This window comes from Cajanus cajan, chromosome 8, assembly GCF_000230855.2.
Source record: "Cajanus cajan strain Asha chromosome 8, NIPB_CcT2T_4, whole genome shotgun sequence".
Taxonomy (NCBI): domain Eukaryota; kingdom Viridiplantae; phylum Streptophyta; class Magnoliopsida; order Fabales; family Fabaceae; genus Cajanus; species Cajanus cajan.
The window spans coordinates 33,854,846-33,881,555 of record NC_138524.1 but is presented as its reverse complement, the minus strand read 5'-3'; the positions used below and the strand labels follow the sequence as shown (position 1 = coordinate 33,881,555).

The 26,710-nt window shown below is 34.7% G+C and overlaps 1 protein-coding gene across 1 annotated transcript; it reads left to right on the top strand.

Moving 5' to 3' along the window:
• Positions 1-19,896: 19,896 nt before the first annotated feature.
• Positions 19,897-23,929, top strand: LOC109793512 (uncharacterized). The gene is made up of 5 exons (XM_083062579.1): positions 19,897-21,043; positions 21,146-21,206; positions 21,602-21,684; positions 21,777-22,013; positions 23,751-23,929. Exons 3-5 carry the CDS (start codon positions 21,667-21,669, stop codon positions 23,901-23,903), a joined length of 408 nt encoding a protein of 135 aa, XP_082918705.1. The 5' UTR covers positions 19,897-21,043; positions 21,146-21,206; positions 21,602-21,666; the 3' UTR covers positions 23,904-23,929.
• The last annotated feature ends 2,781 nt before the right edge of the window (positions 23,930-26,710 follow it).

Below are 26,710 nucleotides of genomic sequence, written 5' to 3'. Positions count from 1 at the left end.
GCATGATCCAACAGTTAATGATTTCTATTGAGGCCACGCATTGCAGGTGAAAAATATGAGTCTTATACCAAACAATGTTTTTGTTATGACAATATCTCGCACTATAGACCTAATTTCAATGATCCAACCGTTGATATTGAAGATAAATATATTGTGAGGATACCATAAACAAACCAGCATGATCCGACGGTTAACGAGTTCTTTAGAGGTCTTGCATGGTTCTTAGAAAAATATTGTATTTTTATAAATTTGTCCCATATCGGATAGCTTTCTTATGCTTCTGCCTCCTAGTTGGCTATATAAGAAACCCTCTGGCCAAGGGATTACAAATCGAAAAATTTGCATAGCTTCCCCCTCTTTATAAAACTCTAAGTGATATTGAGGATTTTGTAGAGCGAAGGGCTGCCAAAACGCGCCCCGCACGCATTTGGGAAGATTCTCTTATAAAAGGCTTGCTTCAGAGGTTCTAAATTTGTTGAGTGTGTGGTTTACTCTCACAAAGAGGATACAAAGATTTACTGCACTCACTAGGGTTTATGTTCCTAAGTTACACTTAGAACTCCTTAGTCTACAAAGATAAATACAATATTGTACATTTGACTATGTATGCTCTGTCTCTGGTTTTGTTGCTTCTTGGGATTGGAATCACTCTTCGCCAGCCGTTCCAGGTTTGGAGTCATGACATGTTTATAGCCTCTATAAAATCTGCCCGTTGCAAGTGTCCATTGAAGCAGAATGTAGTCATTCATAACTAGTTCGATTTCTCATTTAAATCACTTGACTTTGCATTAAATGTTGCTTCCTGTTTATAAACATTGCGTGAAGTCTTCCAAGTTTTAGTTGCAGTGTCTGACTTTAACTATGACCTAGGAAATTCTTGTCCTTTTTCGGTCATCGTAGTTGCAGAGGCGTTGTCTTTATCTGAAAAAAGTAATGTACTTTTTCTGACACATGCATGCTTTGACTTTTGGGCTTGTATTTCTTTTTCTTCTTCTTATTTTCCTTCCAGCACGCGATCATATTAAGAGCTTTTTGTATGATTATAGACAATGCTTGAATTGTCCCTTGAGACTTGATTCTTCAAATGCTTGCATGACAGTCTTCGTCTACATCTGGTAGTCCATGTGCATCTCAAGACTTGATCTTTGTCTGAGCATTTGTCATCAATGCTTTGAGTTCCTTTGCTCTGGTCAATCTTGTAGATGGAAAAACTTCATTTCTGTCTGGAATGCTTTTCAGTCTGTGTTGTCCTATGTCTAATATGAAGTTGTCTTTCATCTGATTCTTGACCAACCTTCGTCTGAATCCTTATGTTGCGCTTTATGTTGTGCTTGACACACCTACGTCTGGTATTTGATCCAACATCGTTTGGTGCTCATGTCATATTTCATCTTGCATTTGACTTTGCTTTGTCTGATCCTCGTGTTGTGCTTTGCCTTGACTAATCTTCATCTGGTACTTGAAGAGGTTTCGTCTGTGGTCTGTATGGAAATCTTCTCGTTCTTGAATGCGCTTCGTTTGAAGCTTGATCATTTTCCTTCTTGTGCTAGACTTGGCTTCGTTTGACCTTTCCATCTGATGCTTGAAGCTTTCCTTCCTTTATCTTGGTTCTAGTATAAGAAGTGGCACATGCTCTGTTCTTCAACTTGCCTGTACTTATGTTTTTCTGAAACACTAACACACATGTCAGAAATAATAATATGTATTATATTTGTCTCATTCAAAACTTTGCTGGGAATTGCTTCGTCTAACTTAATAAGTAATAGTGGTGTTAAAATTGATGAACTTGGATTTACCTTGTTCGACCTTAATAAAGTTAGTCATAAGGAAGACCCTTTCATCATGACTATCCAACTAAAACAAGTATTTTATGTCACTGATCCATCTAATAATAGGTGATCAGTTGTTCTACAAGGTAGAAGTAACAATGTAGGTGATGAATTTGGAGATTCAGTTGATATTATGGATACTCTTTATTTATCAACACTTGTGCTAACTATTAATGAAGAAGATGATGTTGATGATGTACATGCCACTCGTGATGATAATCAAGAAGAAATATGGGAGAACATTCAAACTTGATCATATTTCCAAAATAGGTTATTATAGTTTTTTTTGTTATTAACTTCTATTTATACTTATATTTTTGTTGCCATTTAAGTACTATTTGTTATAAATTCAATTTATACTAATGACTTGTAATTTATTTTGTTTTGTGTTAACAGAGAATCATGGATGAACATCAAGACTCTCCTTTAGGCTTTACACGGATTACAGCCAAGAAGAAAGTCAAAGGTCCCACTATAATGAAGAATGTCACATCCAAACGCCTCCATGAGGAGAGGTTGCATGTTGATATTGATGAGATCACGAGGAAACCTACGAGAGACTCAGCTGCCCAGTTTATAAGTACCATGGGGGTTCATGCTAGAACTAATGTTTCTATTTTATTGTCCAATTGGGATCATGTAGAGGAGGTTGTCAAGAACCATATTTGAGCAGATATTATGGTAAAATTTCATTTATACTCAACAATTTTCATTATTAAACTTCATTACGATATTGACATGTACTAACTCATTTTTATCATAAATGTAGGAAACTTGGGACAGAGGACATGAGAAGGAAAACCCTCTCTATTGTGGCTAAGAGGTGGAGGGCATATAAGACTAGCCTCACGAATAATTACATTTTTGGGAAAAAGAAAAGGTGAATTTGTTGGCCATAAAAACCCCATTATAGACCAGGAGACATGGAATACATTTGTAGAGTCTAGAATGACTGAAGAGTTTTTGGTAAGTTAGGATTATATGCATTGTTATTTGTGTTGTTGAGAATATTATCTTTTTTACCCTTAATCTCATTATATGATACTTTTGTAGGAGAAAAGAAAGAAGGCACACGAGATTCAGGCCAAGAATGACACCACTATTGTGATGTCTCGTGGGGGTTATTCATGGCTTAAGAAAAAGTTGATGAATAGAAGGTTATGAAGCATCAAGCTAGCCAAGATAAGACTACAGTTAGTGTTCCTCTTTCTCCACCCATGTACCATGAATTATGGAAGTTTGCTCGCATAAAAAAGGGCAAGTTTACAACTGAGACAACAAAGGAGATTGTTAACAAGATAGTAAGTATATTCTTTTTGTACATATGATTCTAATTAACATATGTGTTGATATATGTTTATTAAATTAGTTTTTTGTCTTGTATTGTAGGATATATTGGAACAATAGTCCATAGAGGGGTCTTTTGTTTCCCATGGATGCCAAGATATACTCACTATTGCAATTGGAAAGCCTAAGCACCCAGGTCGGGTTCGGGCTACTAGTGGAGGTTATAGTCTACGAACTTATTAATTTAGATCACAATCATTTTCACAATCACTTGGCACGATGGACCAGTTGGTGGAACTAAAGGTATCTTAAGTTATAGCAACTTACGAGGAAAAATTTAGTCGAATGCAAGAGAAGATTTATAAGCAACTGTAAGAGGACATGCAAAGGTAGCCACAAGAGCATATGCAGTCACTCAGCCAACAGTTTCAACAAAGTGCTCCACTGATAGAACCATTTGTTGCACGTGTGAGTACAATGCATCATGTGCATCTATTGATCTCTCTGTTACTGCCACTGACACTGGTACATCTAATCACTATGAGTTGTTTGTTTGTTGGTGGATCACTTGATCTTGTGGGCATAGGGAGGATTCACATATTAGGGTCCACTATAGACCATCAGGCCATGGGAGTTGATATGGTTAGGGTTTTAGTTTTGGATGTTAGACACCCAAAGGCTAGAGTTCTTGTGCCCACACAAGAGGTTCACATGATGGGATAGACCTTGAACACCTTCCTTCAATGGCCTCATAAGTTGGTGAAGGTGATATCTATGAAAGTACGTTATTTAATTAATATTTAATTTTATGTTGGTGTTATTTTATTATAATATAGTATAATATTAATTTTGTACTTTGTGGAATAGAACATTGTTACCTCACCAAAGGGTAAAGGGAAGGCCATGGTTACCCCTTCTAGAAATTTACCTTCGATAAAATGTGATGGAAGATCTTTGGAGGAGGCCGGATTGGTGTAGCTTCCTTCAAGTCTTTCCCTAGATCTTTGGCTCCTAGAATCCTTCCAATGCTTGTGTAAGGCTCCAAGGGAGGAGGGAGCCTCACGGCCACCTCAAGATGGTGGAGAAATCCTCTCAAGAATGCGCCACTCTTGGTGAAAGGATAAGCATTCTTCAACCCGCCACACTTGTCCTTGGAAAAGTGATAAGAGAATGGTTTTTGCACAAAGAGGTTTAGGACCTTTGGGGAGGAGAGAAATCTGTTCTCAAATCTGAATACTCATTTCTCATAAATGCCAAAAGTGTTATACAAGTGAAATTTTGAGGCTATATAGGCGTGGCCACCTAGAGTTTAAGTTAGACTAGACCATGGTTCACTAGGAACCATGGATGGTTCCGTCCAACTTAGGGAGCAAGAAAGGCTAGACCATGGTTCTCTAGGAACCATGGTTGAACCTTCCTAAACCGCCCTTGTGTAGGAGAGAAAGGAGGTCCAAGCATTTGGCCAAGTGTGCACCAATGTGAACACAAGGTGTGAACACAAAGGTGTGGACGGTTTTGATTGGTTCATTTAACTCCATCCGGTTTTGAAAATGGTTCCTTTGGTTTAGTTAGGTTCATTCAATGTGAATGGAACCTAGCTAAATCAAATCTATGAAAAGTTAGGAGTTAAATGAGTCCAATATGTCAAACCTTTATCCTAAGACCACATTTGGCTAAAATGCTAGGAGCACACTTTAGTCTACTAATGCCACTCCTATGCCTACTTTAAAAGAAAAAGAAAAAGGTGCCTCAAAATACAAAGGCAAACAAACCTATACAAAGTCTACTATATACAATGGAACTACTCAAGAAACTACTAAGGAGAAAAGTACACAATACTCATGGTAAGCAAGGGTCTAAGAAGCACCTCCTCCTTAGATGTCTCTTCTAGCTTCCTTACCATGGACCTTGTCAAAGGTCCAATGGCCTTTATGTATTCCTCTTCCTTGGATGGTCCTCCATCATACCCTCCTTCTTTGGAAGGATCTGTCCTCAGATCTACCTCTTCATCATCCATGTTAGCATTCCCTGAAAAAGGCATAAGATCACAAACATTAAATGTATTACTAACACCATAATCAGAAGGTAAATCTATTTTGTAGGCATTTTCATTTATTCTTTGGAGTACTTTGAATGGACCATCTCCTCTTGGACTGAGTTTAGACTTCCTTTGAGTAGGAAATCTTTCCTTTCGCAAATGAAGCCAAACTAAGTCTCCTTCCTCAAAAATAATTTGCTTTCTCCCTTTGTTGTTGTATTCCATATATTTTTGAGTTTGTTTTTCTATGTGGTCTTTAACCTTCTCATGGAGTTTTCTTATAAAATCAGCCTTAGAAACTCCTTCTTTGTGAACATAAGAAGAAGTACTAGGCAAAGGAAGTATATCCAAAGGTGTGAGAGGGTTAAAGCCATAAACAACCTCAAAAGGAGAAAGATTGGTAGTCTTGTGGACTACCCTATTATATGCAAACTCTATATGAGGAAGATGTTCATCCCAAGACTTCTTGTTGTTCTTTAAAATGACCCTCAATAGAGTAGATAAGGATCTATTTACTACTTCAGTTTGCCCATCGGTTTGTGGGTGACAAGTAGTAGAAAATAGAAGTTGAGTTCCTAGTCTTTCCCAAAGTGTTTTCCAAAAGTGACTAAGGAACTTAACATCCCTATCCGAGACTATTGTTTTAGGGATTCCATGTAATCTCACAACTTCTTTAAAGAATAGCCTTGAGATATGGCTAGCATCATCTACCTTGTGGCATGGAATAAAGTGAGCCATCTTTGAAAATCGGTCCACTACCACAAAGATAGAATCATGACCCCTTTGGGTTCTTGGGAGACCAAGTACAAAATCCATGCTAATGTCTTCCCAAGGGGTGCTAGCTATAGGTAGAGGTGTATAGAGTCCATGAGGCATAACTTTTGATTTAGCTTGTAAACAAGCTATGCATTTTGAGCAATGCCTTTGGACGTCTATTCTCATGTGTGGCCAATAAAATTTTTCTTTTACAAAACTTAGAGTTTTATCAACTCCAAAATGGCCCATGAGACCTCCTTCATGACTTTCCTTTACTAAGAGCTTTCGAATGGATCCTTTGGGTATGCAAATCTTTCCCATTTTATACAAGTACCCATCATTGATGTAGAATCCATCAAAGGCTCTTTTAAGACATTGCTTGTAAGTGGACTGAAAATCTAGATCATTTTCATACAATTCCCTAATGTTGTCAAATCCAAGAATTTGGGAACTCAAGGTAGCAAGTAATGTGTATCTTCTAGAAAGGGCATCTGCCACCACATTACTTTTTCCCTTCTTGTACTTGATAACATATGGAAATTGCTCTAAATATTCTACCCACTTAGCATGTCTTTTGTTTAACTTACCTTGCCCTCTCAAATACTTTAGTGACTCATGATCGGTATGAATGATGAAATCCTTAGTCACTAAGTAATGCTCCCAAGTTTTGAGGGCTCTTATAAGAGCATAGAGCTCTTTATCATAGGTGGGATAATTCAAGGTGGGACCTCTAAGTTTTTCACTAAAATAAGCAATGGGGTGGCCACCTTGAAGTAGGACCGCACCTATTCCAAGACCACTTGCATCACATTCTAGCTCAAAAGTTTGAGAAAAGTTTGGAAGAGCTAGAATAGGTGCATGTGTAAGTTGGTCTTTTAAGTTATGAAAAGCCTTTTCTTGCTTCTCCCCCCATACAAAAGGCACATCCTTCTTGACCAACTCATTAAGAGGAGATGCTATGGTGGAGAAGTCCTTAACAAACCTCCTATAAAAGCTTGCTAATCCATGGAAACTCCTAATGTCTCCCACATTCTTAGGGGTAGGCCACTCTTGGATGGCTCTAACCTTCTCGGGATCCACCTTAACCCCTTCCTTGCTAACTATAAACCCTAAGAAATTCACACTTTCTTTGCAAAATGTACACTTTTCTAAGTTAGCATAAAGATGGTTTTCCCTAAGAAGAAGCAAGACATTTCTAAGGTGTCCTAGGTGTTCTTTAAGGCTTTTACTATAGATTAGGATATCATCAAAATAAACAACTACAAATCTACCTATACAATCCCTTAAGATATGGTTCATTAACCTCATAAAGGTGCTAGGAGCATTGGTCAAACCAAAAGGCATGACTAACCATTCATATAATCCAAACTTGGTTTTAAAAGCGGTTTTCCATTCATCTCCTTCTTTAATCCTTATTTGATGATAACCACTCTTAAGATCAATTTTAGAAAATATGAGTGCTCCATGCAACTCATCTAGCATGTCATCTAACCTAGGGATTGGATGCCTATACTTAATGGTTATATTATTTATAGCTCTACAATCTGTACACATTCTCCAAGTCCCATCTTTCTTTGGAACTAAAAGAACTGGCACAGCACAAGGGCTTAAGCTCTTTTGAACCCATCCCTTCTTCATCAAATCTTCAACTTGGGTCTCTATTTCTTTTGTTTCTTGGGGGTTGGTCCTATAGGCGGGCCTATTGGGTAGGCTTGCCCCGGGAACCAAATCAATTTGATGTTCTATTCCCCTTAAAGGAGGAAGCCCACTTGGAACTTCTTTGGGAAATAAGTCATCAAATTCTTTTAAAAGGTTTTGAACCCCCTTTGGTAGAGACTCAAATCCAAGATTTGTGGCAGCAAGTGTCTCTTTAGTATAGAGAAGGAAAAGAGGTTGATCAACTAGGAGACATTGTTTAATGGAATGATTTATAGAAAATTGACTCCTAGGAACAACTACCTTGGAAGGGACACTTCCTCCCAACTCTATAACCTTCTCACCCTCTCTTTCACAACTTAAGAGGTTTTTTTTTTCTTTTTTTTTTTTTTTTTCTTCCTCGATTTTCTTTTTCATTGCCACTTGATCTTCTAACACTTGGGAAGGTGTAAGAGGGATCAAGGTATGCTTTTTACCTAGGTGGACTAGGCGAATCTTATTGGTGACACCATCATGGATGGCTTGTCTATCATGTTGCCACGGCCTACCAAGTAAAATATGACTTGCATCCATGGGAATGATATCACATAAAATTTCATCTTTGTATTTCCCAATGGAAAAAGGCACATTTACTTGATCTTTGACTTCTATAGGTCCATCCTCATTAAGCCATTGAAGTTTGTAAGATTTAGGATGGGCTATAGTAGTCAAGTTAAGCTTATCAACTAACCTTTGGCTTACAAAATTGTTACAAGAGCCACTATCCACAATGAGAGAACATGTTTTCTTGAAAATCTTACACCTTGAATGAAAGAGATTCTCTCGTTGTGATTGGTCTTGTTCTTTAAGTTGGTTAGTTAATAACCTATGGGCAATTAATAGATCACCCTCACATGGTGCTTCCTCACTAGAACTATGACTTTCGTCTTCTCCATTTGAGGAGGATGAAGAAGATGAATCACTTAGGATCTCATTGCCCCTAATGATCATGGTCTTTTTCGTTGGGCATTGGGAAGCTATGTGTCCCCTTCCTAAGCACTTAAAACACTTAATGGAACTAGTTCTAGATTCATGGGAAGGTCTTTCCTTAGGTTTCTCCTTTAGTGACTTATCCTTTGAATAGGAGGGGGTACCCTCCTTCTTAAAGTCTTTCTTAGGGTAGGGGGTAGTTTCCTTCCTAAAACTAGGCTTTCTCTTTAATTGTTGTTCTACCCTCACACAAAGTTGAATTAGTTCATTTAAGTCTCTATAGGGCAATAACTCAACTTTATCCCTAATCTCTAGGTTTAAGCCACTTTGAAACCTAGCTATGGTGGTTCTTTCTTCCTCCCTAATTCCCGCTCTCATCATAAGCAACTCCATTTGTTGCCTATATTCCTCAACACTCAAATTTCTTTGTTGGAGTCTTTGGAGCTTGTCCATTAACTCCCTCTCAAAGTATGGAGGAATGTGTCTTCTCCTCAAGGCACTCCTTAGCTCATTCCAATATTGGATTGGAGGCTCATGATGCATTTGTTTTTCTCTAACTAGGGAAGTCCACCAATACATGGCATACCCTTGAAAGCTAAGAGTAGCCATGGGAACCTTTCGGTCTTCACCTACATTGTGGCAAGTGAAGAGTTGTTCGACCTTCATCTCCCAATCTAAATAGTCATCCACACTATCCTTGCCATGGAAGGGAGGAAGGTCAAACCTAGGTTCTCTAGGAGTTGTTTCATGCCTAGGCCTATGGTGCCTAGGGGGTCTTTGGTAGTATCCATCATCATGATGACTACTATGCAACCCTTCACTTGTTGGTGAATGTGTGTGCGAGTGATAGCTTTTGGGCCTAGAAGGTCCATGACCCTCATGGCCGTGGGGTTTGCTAGTCTCACCCACAACAAGTTTATTTAACAACTCTCTAATTGTTTCATTGTTTTTTTCATTTTCTAGTTCTTTTTTTCTAATGTACTCCCTAAGTTCCCTAAGTTCTTCCTTAGTACTCTTATGACTCTTAGGGGAGTGATGACCATGCACACTACTATTATGAGAATGATCACTCATTTTTGCAAGGTAAAGGTTTTCACAAGTCTTTGAAAATTGCCAAGTGAGTGATAAAAGTTTTCACAAAAGCTTGTAGTTTTTGGTGTAGTACTAAGTACTTAGAGGTCTAAGTATACAAGTTGCACTATCAAGGGAGGTGAGCTCTAAGGAGCCTCTTAATAACCAAGCCTCTTCAAGTGGAAATTACTAAACCCCTTTGTACTTTTCTTACAAAACAAGGTTTCACACAAGACAAGTAAAGTAGTGTGTGTGTGTGCACGAAACCCCTAGTAGGCAATAGAAGCCTTCTAAACGAACCTAGGAGCTAAACAATTAAAATGAAAGCAAATAAAGCATATACTAGTCGGTTATCCTAAGGTGAAAGTCCAAGTAGCACCTAAGGCTTTTTGGGACACTTTCACCAACCTAGAAATTCGGTTTTATGAAAGCTAAAAACTATATCTAGACGGTTCCTAGTGGAAGCCCAAGGTGGCACTTAAAGCCTTTGGGGACTCTTCCACAAGCACTAATCCGAGGCTAAGAGAATTAAGTAGGACTATTTAGGAGGTGGTGGAGCTTACTTAATGTCCAAGTAGCCACCCCTAAATGCAAGTTGAATACAAGAAAAATCACACAAAACTAATCAACAAAATTATGAAGTTACACTCAAATATTCAACACAAAACAATGGTTCTTCTTGGCCAATCTTCCACCAAGGCAGCTGGGACAGTTTGGTGCAGTTTTGAATCCCAGGGACACGCCCCAAATTGGCTGGAACCAAGTCTTCTTCAAGGCCTTACAAACAGCCACAAAGTTCCACCAAAGCCGCCACAAAGATGCACCAAACCCGCCACCAATCTACACCAAAGCCGCCACCAATTGCCACCAATTTTCACCTACAAATTCAAAGCAAAATTTGGCTGCACAAGGAGCAAACAAGTCAGCCTCTCTTAAGGTGTTTCACTCAGCAATTTTGTACCTCAATCCTCCTTCAAGGCTAAACTCCTTTGAGGTCAACCATATGCCTCAATTATACCTTCCTTCCAAGTGTAATGACTTGAACAAGGCCTATAACTTCACCAAGCTTAGCAAGCACAACAAGAGAGGGAAAGAGGCCAAAGAAGTAAAACTGAAAAGCACAATTTAGGAAAGGCAAAACTCTAATGGAAATTGATGAGACAAACAAAGAGAGCCAAAAAGACACAAAGCAACAAATAAGACTAATTTCAAAGCTAGCACTCAAAAGATTTTCCTAAGAATGGCACTAGATTTGATTACAAAAAACCAAAAACAAAATTTGTGCAATGCTAAGATGATTTTTAAAACTCTTTTCAGCCACTGGACAGTGAGGAAACCACATACAAAAATTCACACAAAAATCAGTAGGCCAAGTGCTACAAATTGCTAATTTTTCAACTTGAATTTTTCTATGCTCTTTTGTTTCTTTTGTTTTCTTTTCTTGTTCTTTTCTTTTTGAATTCTCTTTTTCTTTCTTTTCTTTCTTTAAACACAGAATGTTAAGCACTTTAAACAGAGGCCAATCACAAATTCAAAGGTTTCCAAGTGGTGGAGAAAAGAAGAGAAAGAAGAGAAGAAAATCACAAGTGCACTTAGGCAAAAATTTCAGCACTTTTTTGTACTAGTTTTGTTCCAATTTTGTCACCTCTTTTAGCACTCTTAAAGAATGTTTTCTAGGCACTTCTTTCTCTGTTTTCTTTAATCAAAGCAAGCACAAGACACACAAAAGAATTGCTGGTCAACAATTGCTATGAAACTAATAGCAAAGAATTTCAAGAAAAATGACTCTAGAACATGTTAGATCTAATAACATGCATAGGAATTAATTTGTGAGCACTCTAAGAATGATTTTAACATGCAACCAGCAATGACACAACTCAAGAACAGTGGTTAATATTTCAAGATTCAAAAAGAAAAAGGGACCACACGGATTTAATGACAAGCAAAGCAACTACACATGACACTAAGACAAAACTAGTGGATTCAAAAAGGAAAAGCATGCATTCTTGTTTCTTTCTTGAACTTTCTTTTTAGACCGAAACTTATAGGGACTCAAAAGAAGAGAAAGACAATCCTAAAGCATGGAGAAAGACATACAAAGATTACCTACAGCACATACCAAGATTGATTCACAAGAATTAGCAAAAATGAATCAAGAAAAACAAGACAATGTGAGTGAATTCTATAGATTTATAAGTGTGACACAAGAATCACTCAAGGCACATACCAAGACTCAAAGAAAAGGAAAAAGAAGACAAGGAGAATAGAACAAGACTCAAGCAAGATTATGCAAGATACACAAAAAGAAAACAAGGAAGCAAGGGAATTCGGATTACTTGGAGACCTAGCTCTTGATACCAAATGATGGAAGATCTTTGGAGGAGGCCGGATTGGTGTAGCTTCCTTCAAGTCTTTCCCTAGATCTTTGGCTCCTAGAATCCTTCCAATGCTTGTGTAAGGCTCCAAGGGAGGAGGGAGCCTCACGACCACCTCAAGATGGTGGAGAAATCCTCTCAAGAATGCGCCACTCTTGGTGAAAGGATAAGCATTCTTCAACCCGCCACACTTGTCCTTGGAAAAGTGATAAGAGAATGGTTTTTGCACAAAGAGGTTTAGGACCTTTGGGGAGGAGAGAAATCTGTTCTCAAATCTGAATACTCATTTCTCATAAATGCCAAAAGTGTTATACAAGTGAAATTTTGAGGCTATATAGGCGTGGCCACCTAGAGTTTAAGTTAGACTAGACCATGGTTCACTAGGAACCATGGATGGTTCCGTCCAACTTAGGGAGCAAGAAAGGCTAGACCATGGTTCTCTAGGAACCATGGTTGAACCTTCCTAAACCGCCCTTGTGTAGGAGAGAAAGGAGGTCCAAGCATTTGGCCAAGTGTGCACCAATGTGAACACAAGGTGTGAACACAAAGGTGTGGACGGTTTTGATTGGTTCATTTAACTCCATCCGGTTTTGAAAATGGTTCCTTTGGTTTAGTTAGGTTCATTCAATGTGAATGGAACCTAGCTAAATCAAATCTATGAAAAGTTAGGAGTTAAATGAGTCCAATATGTCAAACCTTTATCCTAAGACCACATTTGGCTAAAATGCTAGGAGCACACTTTAGTCTACTAATGCCACTCCTATGCCTACTTTAAAAGAAAAAGAAAAAGGTGCCTCAAAATACAAAGGCAAACAAACCTATACAAAGTCTACTATATACAATGGAACTACTCAAGAAACTACTAAGGAGAAAAGTACACAATACTCATGGTGAGCAAGGGTCTAAGAAGCACCTCCTCCTTAGATGTCTCTTCTAGCTTCCTTACCATGGACCTTGTCAAAGGTCCAATGGCCTTTATGTATTCCTCTTCCTTGGATGGTCCTCCATCAAAATGGCTATGGAGATTAGTTACAGATATGGAAGATGACAAGCGACCCAAACAAGTCCCTTGAATTCTTGAAGTATTTGACAAACCCAATAAAATACCTTTGTATATAAGTTAAAGTGACATATCAAAGATTACTAACGGTCATTGTATGTTGAACATATCAACTTTGCAGTTTTGGTTGTTGTAAGTATTTGAATTATTTTTAATTTTGTTTTGTTGATTTATTCTAACTTTATTTCTAACCTTGTATATTTATCCATAAATTGAGTGTGGATCAGGGGAATGATCACATATATGGATATTTGGAACTTGAGTCAATAAAAAAAAGCAGGAACAAGGCATAAGTAACATAAACTTGCATCTAAAATTGAATGTCTGACTCAAATAAAAAAGTTTACTTAGCCCCTTATTTTTCTGAGTAAGTCTATTTCATATAATTGTTTATAAACTATTTTTAAAAAAAGTATTCCCTATCACTAATATTTTCTCAATGCAGTTTTCATTGGCAACTTCTAATTATTTGTCATATGGACAATATAGTTGTATGTATTTGTTCACTACATAAACCTTCTCCTATGGAATTCAGACAATTATTAGATAAGTAAGTTGTTTAAAACCATCCACTTTCTATTATTTATTATCAATATATTTGATTTTAAACTATAATCATAATATCATTTTATCATTAGGGCCATGGAAGGATATCATATACTAAAGGATTTAAAGTTGAAGAAAAAAAATGAGTTGGATCTCTCCTAAAGTAAGATATTTTAATTCCAACAATAATATTTTTTAGGGTGTTTTGTTTTTGAATTACCATTAATATTGAAATTGATTTTATATTATTTTTTTAGTCTCATAAACAAAAAGGAAATTATGAGTGTGGATACTATGTAATAAAGACAATGCATACTATTGTTGATTCACAAATAGTATCTGCGTGAGTTGAAGTAAGTTTTTCAATTTTGAAAGTTTTTATTTTAAGTTCTCATTTTATATATTTTATGAATTATTACTAATTGTTCTAATTTTTTTTAATAGATATTTAGAGATCGATCATCATTGCCGTTAGACAACATAAACACCATTAGGGAGCAATGGTTCACATTTTTCATTGACCATTACATTGACTAGTTTGGACTTGCGGTTTATAGTGTTGCATTGACTAGTTATGACTTATGTATCATTGAGCAATGGGACACATTTATGTATTAAATGTATTTAAAACTTTTTGATTATATATATGGTTCACATTTATCATCCCTTCCCATTTGTATGTAATTTGGTTCATTGAGAAGTAACATAGGAAATGTAAACATTTAAGTTAATTGAAAGCATTTAAACTGCCTAGTATTTATTAATTTGTAGGTTTTGTTCTAGGACACTCCCTAAACAAGCAAAATATTTTTAAAAAAATTCACCACTTTTAAGATCGGTTACACCTCTGTTATGGTGTAATCGATCTTAAAAATTAGACTTTAAAATTGGTTATGGCATAAACAATTTTAAAAGTGGAGACTTCAAAAGGTTTCGTGTAAAAGCCACAACTTTTAAGAACGATTGTTCAATAACCGAACTTAAAGGTACATTTTTAAGATCGGTTAGTAACCAATTTTAAAATTCCAATTTTTTAAAATTGGCTATTTTAAGATCTGTTAAAAAACCAATTTTAAATAAAAATAATCGATTTTAAAAGTCTTTTTTTTTCACTAGTACAAATTTTTGACTTTACCTACTAATTTTTTTCATAGATAGTCATGATTTTTTTTGTAAAGAAATGTAAATTTATTTTTAATCTCTCAAATTTAAAATTGATTTTTTTAATCCTTATAATTTCCAAAAATGTTGTTTTAGTTCTTATATTCAAATTTTGTTAGAAATTTTGTCTAACATTATCACATAAAATCTACCTATTGGTTTCTTTGTTAATAAAAATATTACATTAAATCTAACTGATACTACATAATTATTTCAATATGTGACTTTCAAATATATTATTAGTTATTATAGGAACTAAAAATAACAATTTTAAATTTGAGGGATAAAAAAAAATTATCCCAAATTTGAGAGACTAAAAATATATTTAAGTCTTAAAATAATCTTTTGTCACAATATAAATTATTTGTTTTATATCTAAAAATAATTTATTTATTTAAAAATATCTATTTAAATTTTAAATATAATTTATATGTTCAAAGACAATATTTAGTTTTTTATATAATTTATTATAAAATTTTAGTTATATATAATAAATATTTTACCTGTAAAATACACATACTAAAATAGTATTCTAAAATACACATACTAAAATAGTAGTAACTTTTATAAAAAAGGAAACAAAGTTTAATTTTCTCTCATATACATCCACCTTGAAAAATAATATTTCATGCGAGAATTTAAGATTTTTTGAAACCATATGACAAAAAAAATATAATTAAAAAGAAAAATATGTTATTATATGGGAATAAATTGAAATGGACACACTCATGAGTATTAAATATTTCACATATAATATATCTAGGAATGACGATGATACTCGTGTGAGCAAGTAGTAAGTTACCCTTATTCGTTCCATTAGATAAAAATCTATCACCTATACTTGTCTCACACCTGTGCAGATACCCGCAAATTTTATAAGTATTCACATATATCCATGAATATTTGTGTTTTATTTTCAAAATTAAAAATATAATTATTATAAATAACTTTAAACTTATATTTGATGTTAAGTTTATTGAAATATTAAAAAAATTATTGATATTAATTTTTGAATTTGTAATTAATGATAATTATTTTAAAATATTAAAATTGATATAAATATATAAGATAAAAATATGAATATTCAATTAATATTATTTAGTTGGTGTCCATAGATATGGATATTATTGTATCCATCCCTATCCCATTTATAAACGGTAAACAAATATCCATTTAAATTATCTATTTATTATCTGTAGCAGATTTTATCCTAAATATCCCCAAAAAGAAATATTTTTGTGATCCTTAAATATATCAATATCTTTTGTGATGCTTTGATATAATAAACATATATCAATATTTTACAATCATCGAACCTTGAAGCTTCATGTTTCTTTTTTATTTCGTATCTTTCTAATCAATTATGAGGTGATTCTGTCTTGGCTCTATATTTCATGCGAATAATTTCTGCGAGAGTAGTTTTCAAACTTTTAAGGAAAGATCGACTAGTGCACTAGTGTTAGCATTGGTTGATCTTAGTAAACTTTTTGTGGTATAGGTTGATGCTTCTAAGATAGGTTTGGACAGAGTGTTGATGCAAGAAGGAACAATAGTAGCTTATGCTTCTAGGAAATTGAGAATTCATGAGAGGAATTACCTTACCCATAACCTTGAGTTAGCAATTTTGTCATTTATACTAAGATTTGGAGACACTACCTATATGATTCTAAGCTTGAGGTATTTAGTGATCATAAGAACCTTAAATATCTTTTGACCAAAAGAGTTGAATATGAGATAAAAGAGATAGTTGGGATTTCTTAAGGAATAAGATTTTGATCTTATTTGTTATCCAGGCAAAGCCATTTTGGTGACCGATGCTTTGAGTATGACACCTTTATATTTGTCTTCCCTTATGATTGGAGAGATGAATCTTTTTGGCTCAAATTAGAGATTTAAGTTTGGCTTATAAGGTTACCTTTAGTAGTGTGAGACTAAGTATGACTTGAGTAACGAATGGATTGTTGAAGGAAATTGGAGAAGCATTATTAGTTGATTCATTTTGGGTGACAAGATATGATGCTATAGGATAAGGTGATTGATAAGAGTTTAACTTGGGTGTAGATGGAGTAGTGAAATTAGAGATCTGATATGTATACCTAGTAAACTTACGCTTAGGTGCTTGATCTTTAGAGATGAACATAGAAGTAAAACCAATATTATGGCAGATGCCTTGATTATGATGACCTCTGATATATTATTTTTGATGATTTAAAGGTTGGATTTGATTAAAGAATTTAGAGACTTATGCTTGGTGTGTGAGATTATTCTTAGGATCATTGAATTGATTATGTTGAAAGTGACTAGTGAATTAATAAATGAGATTAGAGAAGCCTAGGAGTCAGATCCTTTCTTAGGGAACCAAGTGGAGAAAATTGGTAGAAGTATAGATAACCATTTCTGAGTAGAAATCGACATTGTTTTGAGGTGCAAGAACAAACTTGGGTGCTTAGTAACATTGAATTAAGAAAAATGATCTTAGAGGAAGGACATAAGAGTATTCTTAACATTCGTTTAGGAGTTACTGAGATGTGTCGGGACCTTAGAAGGATGTATCAGAGTGGTGCAATAGAAGCATGGTGGCCTAAGATAAAGAGAGGAGTAGAGGAATTTGTATACTCGTGTTTAGTATGCTGGAAGTCTTTAGGAATTTTTGTAGCACTTAGACGCTCCATTTTGGAAGTGAGATGGTGAGTGGATAGACCTTAGTGGTAGGTTTGTCTAAGACGCTTAAGAGATTGATTTTATTTGTGTTTCAGTGGATAGACTCGCCAAGTTTATATGTCTTACCCTTAGAAATCCTTTGATAAAATTGATAGAGTTGTATATCAGTAAGGTAGTGAGGTTGCATAAGGATTAGAAAGTAAGAAGAGAGAAGTCTACCATTACAAAAATTTCGGGGACGAAATTTCTTAAAGGAGGGGAGTATTGTAACAGCCCATTTTTCGTGGGCCACAGGCCCAATTCATGGCCCAGAACGGGCCGTTTCAATTTTGAAACGGGTCGTTCTGGAATAGTGAGTATGGCCAAAATTGTAGAAGCAGAACGGGCCGTTCTGATGGGAGAACGGGCCGTTCTGGTTTGGAGAACGGGCGGTTCTGGAAGCAGAACGGACCGTTCTGTTGGGTTTGAGAACGGGCCGTTCTGGTTTGGGAACGGGCCGTTCCAGTTGAAAAATTTATGTAGGTTTGAAGGGCCCAGAACGGGCCGTTCCGATTTTGGAACGGGCCGTAGTGGTAGGTGGGCGAAAAATCCTATAAATAGGCCTCAAATCCTCTCATTTCTACACACCTCTCATTCTCACTCACTCTTCTCTTCTGTTCTCTCTTTCGTTCCTCTTCTTCTCTCTGAAGACCAAGAGGAACTCAAAGGATGAGGTTCTACTCCAGTTTTAGTTCAGATCCTTGTTTAAGGAAAAAGAGGAGGAGGTTATACCTGAGTTCCTATTTATCCAGGTACGGGGGAGATGGGTTTCTTCATATGTGAATATAGGGGTGCTCGGGTAGTGAGGGCAATCCCTAAGTCCCTCTAGGAACTCTATTTAAAATTCTGAATGATTATCTGTGTAATCGATGTTCTAAATTCTTAATTCATTTGGAAGAACTTATTTTGTGAGCCCTGAATGGTAACCTAAACGACTTTATTAGGATTTGTGTTCTTCATGAAAGTTGTAGATATTGATGTTAGGATTCTAATGGAGTTGGGATTACTTAGAAAGGATATGTATATCTCGAGTTATGGTTAAATTATTAACTGAATGTCATAGATATTGTGATGTGTGTGAAGAATTATGTGAAATTGTGATCTATGATGTTGATGACTTAATGATAGGTGCCTAGCATGTGAGGATGATATTGCATGGATTGTTATTGACATGTGATGATGTTATATAATTGAGATGCATTAATTATGAGTTACGTGGGATGCATGAGTTGCATGAGACTTATGAGTTGCATGTGGTGCTTGAGAAGCCAGACGTGGCTATATTGCATTGGACCCTGGGCCCGAGAGGGGTTGAGACAGGGGGGACCATGACGGGAGGCATTTCATGCGTGGGCCGTTGGGTGTTTAACTGCGCAACTCACCGGCCACAGAGGGTTTAACGGTGGGTGGATTGTCTTTGCACGGGCCGCTGGGTGTTTAACCGTGCAACATACCGGCCCTGGGAGGGTGTGAGAACGGTATGCCCGCATTGGTAACAACTAAGGGAATTGACGAGGTACGCCCATTGTGCGGAGTGCCAAGTTGAGACTCTTAGGAGAGGAGATGTGCATGAGCATATAGTGAGCATGTGTATGAAAGTTTGTATGATTGAAAAAATGATGTTTGGTAATTATATGAGATGTATTTGTTGTTTATATTTAATGATGATATTTTGGTGCACGGTGTGGGGTGGGAATTGGGTAGCTCTATGTTCATATATGATGTTATCTATCTCTCACCGTCCTGTTTTTATGTGGTTTTCTTTTAGGTGAAGATGAAGGCACCCATAGTGTTGAGTTCTAAAGGGAAAGGGTTCTGCTCTGATAGAATGTGACATTGGGGCATAAATTTAGGATGTTTTAGTTATGAATTGTTATTTGTCGTTTGAGGAGACTTATTTTTAAGAGTTTTATATTCACCTTATATTTGTAAATTTTGGATTCCTTTTTTTTAGAGAGACCTTGATAATTTTCTTTTAAGAGTAAAACTTTATTATTATTATTATTATTATTATTATTTCTATTTATTTCAAGACTTGTGAACCTATGAATTTTTATAACAACATGTGGACCCTTCTTGACGTGATATTTATTGAATTATTCTTATTGTTGTTACTTATTTATTATGGGGTAGAAGGGTGTCACAATAGTGACACACAAAATATGTTATTAAATCTCATTCAAAATCAACATTAAAATTGTGTGTAACTATAAGTCAAATAGATATATACTTACATATATTATACCTATAATAACATTTTTTATATGTAACTGTATATAACATTTCTTGTAATATTTATTCTAGTTTAGTTCTTTCTTTATGTTTATGCAGTGAAGTGGTTGATGATGTTGATGAAGATCAGGCTAAGGGTCTGCTGCGGCGGTTCAATGTATGTATGATTTCAGTTTGATGGGTATGATTCATCTTTTTTATTTTTTTATTTTTTTGAAATTTTCTTTATTATTTTTGTAGGAGAGTGCAATGAAGGCAAAGCTCAAAGTTGAGAAAAAAGGTTAATATGTTTGTTGCTTATTCAACTTGAAATTGAAATTCTCTGATCCAATTTTATCTGACTTTTATGTCTTCATCGTTGGTTTTAGTTTCCATCGTATTAAGCCGCGTTTGATGATTTTGTTTTTTGTAACTTAATTGTTAAAATAAATCTTACTTTTTCTAATAAGGGAATAAAAGATATGCATGTCCTGACAGTAAAAAAAAAAAAAAACAGTTTTATGGTATAATCTAATCACAAACTATTATATAAAGCTTGTTAATTATTTTTTTTTATAATAATTATCTTTAAAATATGTCATTTTATAGATTAATAGTGTAAAAGATTTTATATTATTGATGCATGACTATTAAACTCAAGAAAATAGTTAGTGGTCCTAGATCTAATAATCCTTATCTAATTTTTATATGAAATGTAATAATGTATTATTAAAAAGATTTTGTAGATTAAAAAATTTAAATATATGTTATATAACGATTGGTTGAGATTGTGTTCATTAATAGTGTAAAAGTTTTTTATATTAGACTATTAAACTCAAGAAACTAGTTAGTGGTCCTAGATCTGATAATCCTTATCTAATTTTTATATGACATGTAATAATGTGTTATTAAAAAATATTTATAGATTAAAAAAATTAAATATATGTTATATAATGATTAATTGAGGTCATAAATACTTGATAATTTTGAATTATCTAATAATTTCTCCGATAAACTCTTTTAATAAAGATGTAGGCAAATGTTTCCATCATTAAAGTAATTAATAAAATAGTTTTATGACTATATTTGTTTATGTTTTCTAAAATTGTGTAGTTCATATTTATGGTTCCAGTGTCAGCTTCTCAAATTGCTTTTGGTTATGGTGGGGAATCAACTTCTATAAAATCATACAGTATTCCCAGGGGTGGGATTAGTACCAACACAAGTCAGAATTCAGCATTCAATGGTATGCTAATGCATTTTCATTTAATAGATTGCTATAACATGTGCTCTTAATTTGCTGCATGATCCTTCCTCTTATTAACAATCTTGAGATGATGCTTTAATCATAGGGGTGAATGAGAAAGAATACAAAGAACCATGGGTAAGCATACAGAGATAAATAAAAATATATCTTTAATTGGAGGTTAAATTATTGTTCATGCTTGTTTTATTCTGAAGTATTGGTTGTTTGATTTTGCAATAGGAGTATGACAGTAATTTTCCAGTGACTCTTCCCTTGAGGAGGCCTTATTCAGGAAACCCAGGTATATTCCAAAAACTATATATTTTGTATAAAAGAAAAGATAAATAACAAAGTAATATTGATAAAGTTTAAATTTTCAAGTGAATTGAATGTTGTCAACTAGTTTATTTACGGTCTATTTCGATACAAATTTAAAATTATTTTTAAGAATTTTTTTATTAAAAAATATTTTTTATTTTCAATAGGAAAATTTTTAAAAATATTTCTAACTTATATCCAAACAAATTTTTAATATCAAACCTGTGCTGCTGATTTACAAAATTGTGGGGTTTTAGTTACATTCATAGAGTATTAGTTAATTTTTCTTTTACTAACTGGAGTAAATAAGAATTTAGTTTATTGTCACTATGCAATATTATCTATTAGGCTAGTGATATAACTACTTTGTTCTGGTAGTGCATCTTGATGAGGAGGAATTTGGGGAGACTAGAACTTACAATGAGAATGAATCAAATTCAGCAATGGAGCTTGGCCTTTTGGTAAGTAAATTGGAATTTAAGAAATAAATTTGTTAGGTTCAACTTCTTTTAAAGTATTATATATAATATTGTTTTGAACAAATTGTTGATAGGAGGAGAACTTAGAGGCAAATATGTTCTTCATAAATTTGCCTCCAACATTGCCTATGATTAAAGAATCAGCTGCTGCATCAAGCCAAGATGTTAAAGTGAACTCTAAACCTCTTAGAGATTCAAAAAAAGTGGAGAAACTCTATAAGTTGAACGAGTTACCAACTGGTTTCATGGGTAAAATGCTTGTATACAAAAGTGGTGCAATCAAGTTGAAGCTTGGGAATACCCTTTATGATGTAAGTATTGCATTTACAATAACAATGTTTTATCAAGGAAATAAAGTTCATACCATGGATGGCAAATTGTAGCAGACTGGGTTGGCCCACTTAATGATAGTGAGCTTAAAAAAAATTCAAGACTTTTATTCTAATACTAATCCAAATTAGCAACTTTAGTTAAATGATTTAAATTGTATTTATAATTTATAGGGTTTAGTTAAAAAAAAATTTCTTATCTCATTATTTAGAAAAAAGAAATTTGCCACGACGATTGATGGAGCAATATCGAAAGATGGAGCAATATCGGACACAACAAAAGGATTTACACATGGTGTTCATCGACCTGGAGAAGGCCTATGATAGAGTACCTCGACAAGTTTTGTGGGAGGCACTAGAGAAGAAAGGGGTGCGTATTGCTTATATCAGGGCGATTAAAGACATGTATGAAGGGGCCAAGACTAGCGTGAGAACACAGAGTGGGGTGTCGGAGGATTTTCCTATTACCATAGGACTTCATCAGGGGTCTACTTTAAGTCCTTACCTTTTTACACTGGTTATGGACGCGCTTACTGAGCATGTCCAAGAGCCAGTGCCCCGATGCATGTTTTTTGCCGATGATATTGTTCTTACGGGAGACTCTAGGGAAGAGTTAAATGAGAAGATCGAAAGATGGAGACAAGCTCTGGAAGAACAGGGCTTGCGGATAAGCCGAAGTAAGACGGAATATATGGAGTGTAAGTTTAGCATGCGAAACACAAGGGCAACTCAGGAGGTGAAGATTGGAGAGCAAGCAATAACAAAAGTCCCAAGGTTTAAGTACTTGGGATCTATTGTTCAGCAAGATGCAGAGTTGGAAGGCGATGTACATCATAGGATTCGAGCGGGTTGGATGAAATGGAGGAGGGCGTCCGGGGTGCTATGTGATAAAAAGGTGCCTCTTAAGCTTAAAGGAAAGTTCTACCGTACTGCTGTTAGGCCGGCTATATTATATGGGACCGAGTGTTGGGCAGTAAAGGGGCAACAAGAGAATAAACTTCATGTAGCCGAGATGAGGATGTTACGGTGGATGTGCGGACACACGATAAAAGATCGGATTAGAAATGAATGCGTCCGAGAAAGTGTGGGGGTTGCACTTATTGTGGAGAAGTTGGTTGAGTCCCGTCTTAGATGGTTTGGGCATGTGTGGAGGAGACCGGCGGACGCACCGGTGAGGAGGGTCGATGAGATGGAGGTTACTGTTGGAGCTAGAAGGAGAGGAAGGCCTCGGAAAACTATAGGGGAAACAGTGCTAAAGGACATGGAGATCAATGCCTTATCAAGAGAGATGATTTATGATAGATCCCTTTGGCGTCGTTTGATCCATATAGCCGACCCCACCTAGTGGGATAAAGACTTGGTTGTTGTTGTTGTATTATTTAGAAAAAAAGAGAGTATATTATAAAATTTTAAATTATAATATATTATATTTAAGGTCTCATTTTTAATGGTGGACTAACTTTAAGTTTGTAGAAAACAATTTCTTGACAATGATTAGTTGTTACAAATTGATATATGGTACTCAAGTTTTAAATGTATTACAAATTTCTATGAATATAAAAAAATGACTTGATGGATTCATTTGTCGATTAAATTTATTTTGTCATCTCTGATTACAAGATTATCAAAAGTTATATCATATAAGTTATGACACATAAAATCAATTTTAGTTGATCACTTTTTGGAAATCTCACTGACTCACCCTAAAAATGAATGCAGGTTTCCTCTGGTATGAAGTGTGCATTTGCCCAAGATTTGGCTGCTATTAATACTGCTAAAAATCAATGTTGCAAAATTGGGGAGATCAGCAAACATGTTACTATAACTCCGGATGTGGATGCCATACATGACAATTTATCTGAACTTTTATAAATTTAATTTGCTTCATTTTTAAATTGTTTGTGAATGACAATCATCCACAAGAGTAGTTTAAGAAGAAATTCTTCATGAATGTTTTTAGAGATTCTTTGGATTTCTTATCTAATTTACTTTTTTATTTATCATATTTATTTATAAATTAGTTTTAATATTTTAAAATAAATTAATAATATATAAAAATAACTTATGTTGCAATATAAAATATTTATCTAATATATAAAATTTATCGACTTTTATATGTTAAACGCAAACAATTATTATATTTAATTTTAGGAATTATTCTTTCACCAGCGCATTTGTATGTAGAGATTATTTAACTTTTTATTTAACTTAATTATTTATGAATTGAATCAAACTCTATGGTCTCGTTTGGCAAAATTTATAAACAACTTATTTATACTTATCTTATTTTATAAGTGTTTATAAGAGTATTAAAACAAATTCATAAAATATCTTATGAATAGCACATAGATGTTTTGAACTTATTTGATAAGTTGTCCAATATAACTTATTACTTAGTCTATATGAAAATTTATTGAGAAATACGTAAGTTCGAATCTTGTCATCAACATAAATAATTTTTATTTTTATTTTTCAGTTTTTCACTAAAAATCAGTTATATATTTTTTTTTCATTATTCCTTCCAAAAGTTTTTGTTTCATTCCCCAAAATTTTTTGCTTCTCTTTATTTTTTTTCCTTTCTCTAATTTTTTTCTCTACCAATTTTTTTTTCTATCTCTTTCCTCCCGCCCCCAACAAAAAAATCCACATTCCTCTATTATAAAAAAAAGTAGAAGAACCTTATAACTTTATTTTTTTTCTTTAAAATATCACATTTGGAATAATATCATTTTTAATATTAATATAATATTTTTTTCCATTATTTTATAAAATATAGGGTTATGTTAAGTCAAAAGATGATTTCAGACCCTTCAAGTTTTAGCGTTTAATATTAACAAATGAAACATTTTTACAAAAGAATATCTTAAAAAACGTCTTAAAAAATATATTTAAAAATACTTATCAAATAAAAGTGTAACATGTAGATCATTTATAAGATGATATAAATCAGATGAAACATATAATTTATCTTATATTCATCAAATGTTCATTATTTATTAAGACTAATGACAAACTTTGTGACGCTCTTACTACCCCAACACATCTATTGTAATAATATAAATAAATAAAGAAATAAAATTTTTAGCATTGGTAAAAGGGTCCACATAAAACCTTCATAAATGTTCTTCAATATCCAAAATAATTGAAAAAAAAACTTGGAAAATAAAACTTAAAAGTTTATGTAACACCCCAATTTTCACATATTATATGAAGGCCCAAAGCCTAATAAGGGTGATTTAGTAGCTTAGAATGGGTCATTTCCAAACTGGAATCAGCCGTTCCAAACTACTAAAAAGGCCTATAAACCTAGTTGGGAACAGGCCGTTCCCAAACCGGAACTAGGCGTTCCAAACCACCAAAAAGGCCTATAACCCTAGTTGGGAACAGATCGTTCTGGTTTAAGAATGGGTCGTTCCAAACATGGTCGTTATGAGTTAAAACTCAACTCCAGAACGAGCTATTCTAGATGCAAATTTAACACATGATGAAAGGATCCAAAACGGGTCGTTCTGGATCTAGAACGGGTCGTTCTAGATCCGAAACGGGTCGTTCTGGCCACTTCTAATATCTATAAATAGCAAACTCTGGTACTGCTCCTTGACACACTCTCTAAAGACCAAGGAGAACCAAGAGAAGAAGAAGATCAACCAGATTCTGCTCTAGCTTCATCTTCTGCTTATCCAGGTAAGGAGGAGTGAGAAACCTCGCTCAAGGTTGTGGGAATAATTGTTGGGTAGCAGGATTGGCCCCCAATCCCTTGCCTAATGCATGCTTCTAGGAACAGGCAAAATATGAAAGCTTTCTATTTTGCTCTCTGAATGTTTTGTTGCATTTCTTGTGTGATGTTGAGTGTAAATATGTGTTTAATTTCAAAATTAGATAAGTTTTGATATGAATTAGAGTGCTTTGTGGGTTCTTGAGAGAATCCTATGAGAAACAGACAAATTTGTAATGTTTTTGGTTGATGGAAGAGCATGGACCAAGGGTCCAACCACTAGAGCTATGGCCAGGAGATTACTTAAAGACTTGACTACTTCAGAGCTTAGTGGGCCCAATGGGCTTGGTGGGCCTAGGGTGCTCTTCACTTGGGCTTTACTTGTTTGACACCATGTTTTATTGCATATTCATAGAATAGGGATTTACTTTGTTTTGGTCCTATATTTTGACCATAGATTAGGGATTGGCACTTTGGGCTTATAATTGGGCTTCATGGGCCTTTGGGCTTTTGACACCCAATATTGGGCTCATTTTCTTTCTTGTAATTTTTCGTATTCATTGTATTTCCTTGACCATTGTATTTAGGTCATTAGTTTAGGATTTAAGGAGGATTACTTGTTTAAGAGGATTAGGCAAAACTAGGTTTAATTTAGTTTGCATTTAAGTTGCAATTTGAGTCACACGGATGGCGCCACCTTGGTTGAACATGTGTGACTCAAATTCAACCCTAAATGCACATTAAATCAAACCTAAATAAACCTAGCACCCATGGGATCCGGTATTACACATGTGTGTTAAGATTTGAATTCAAATTCAAAATTTGAATTCAAATCTTGGCGCCACATGTAAAACCTCCACATTGACACCAAGTGTCTCCTAATTCCGGGTGCATAAAAGGTTCCCTCCTCACATTTTGTAGACACTTTTGATATATTGAATTTCTGAACCATTATTCAGCTAAA

Bases quoted from the DNA above. Each gene is read 5' to 3' on its own strand.
- LOC109793512 (XM_083062579.1), top strand. The intron at 22,014-23,750 runs GTAAGTATTGCA...AAATGAATGCAG, and splicing joins TTGGGAATACCCTTTATGAT to GTTTCCTCTGGTATGAAGTG.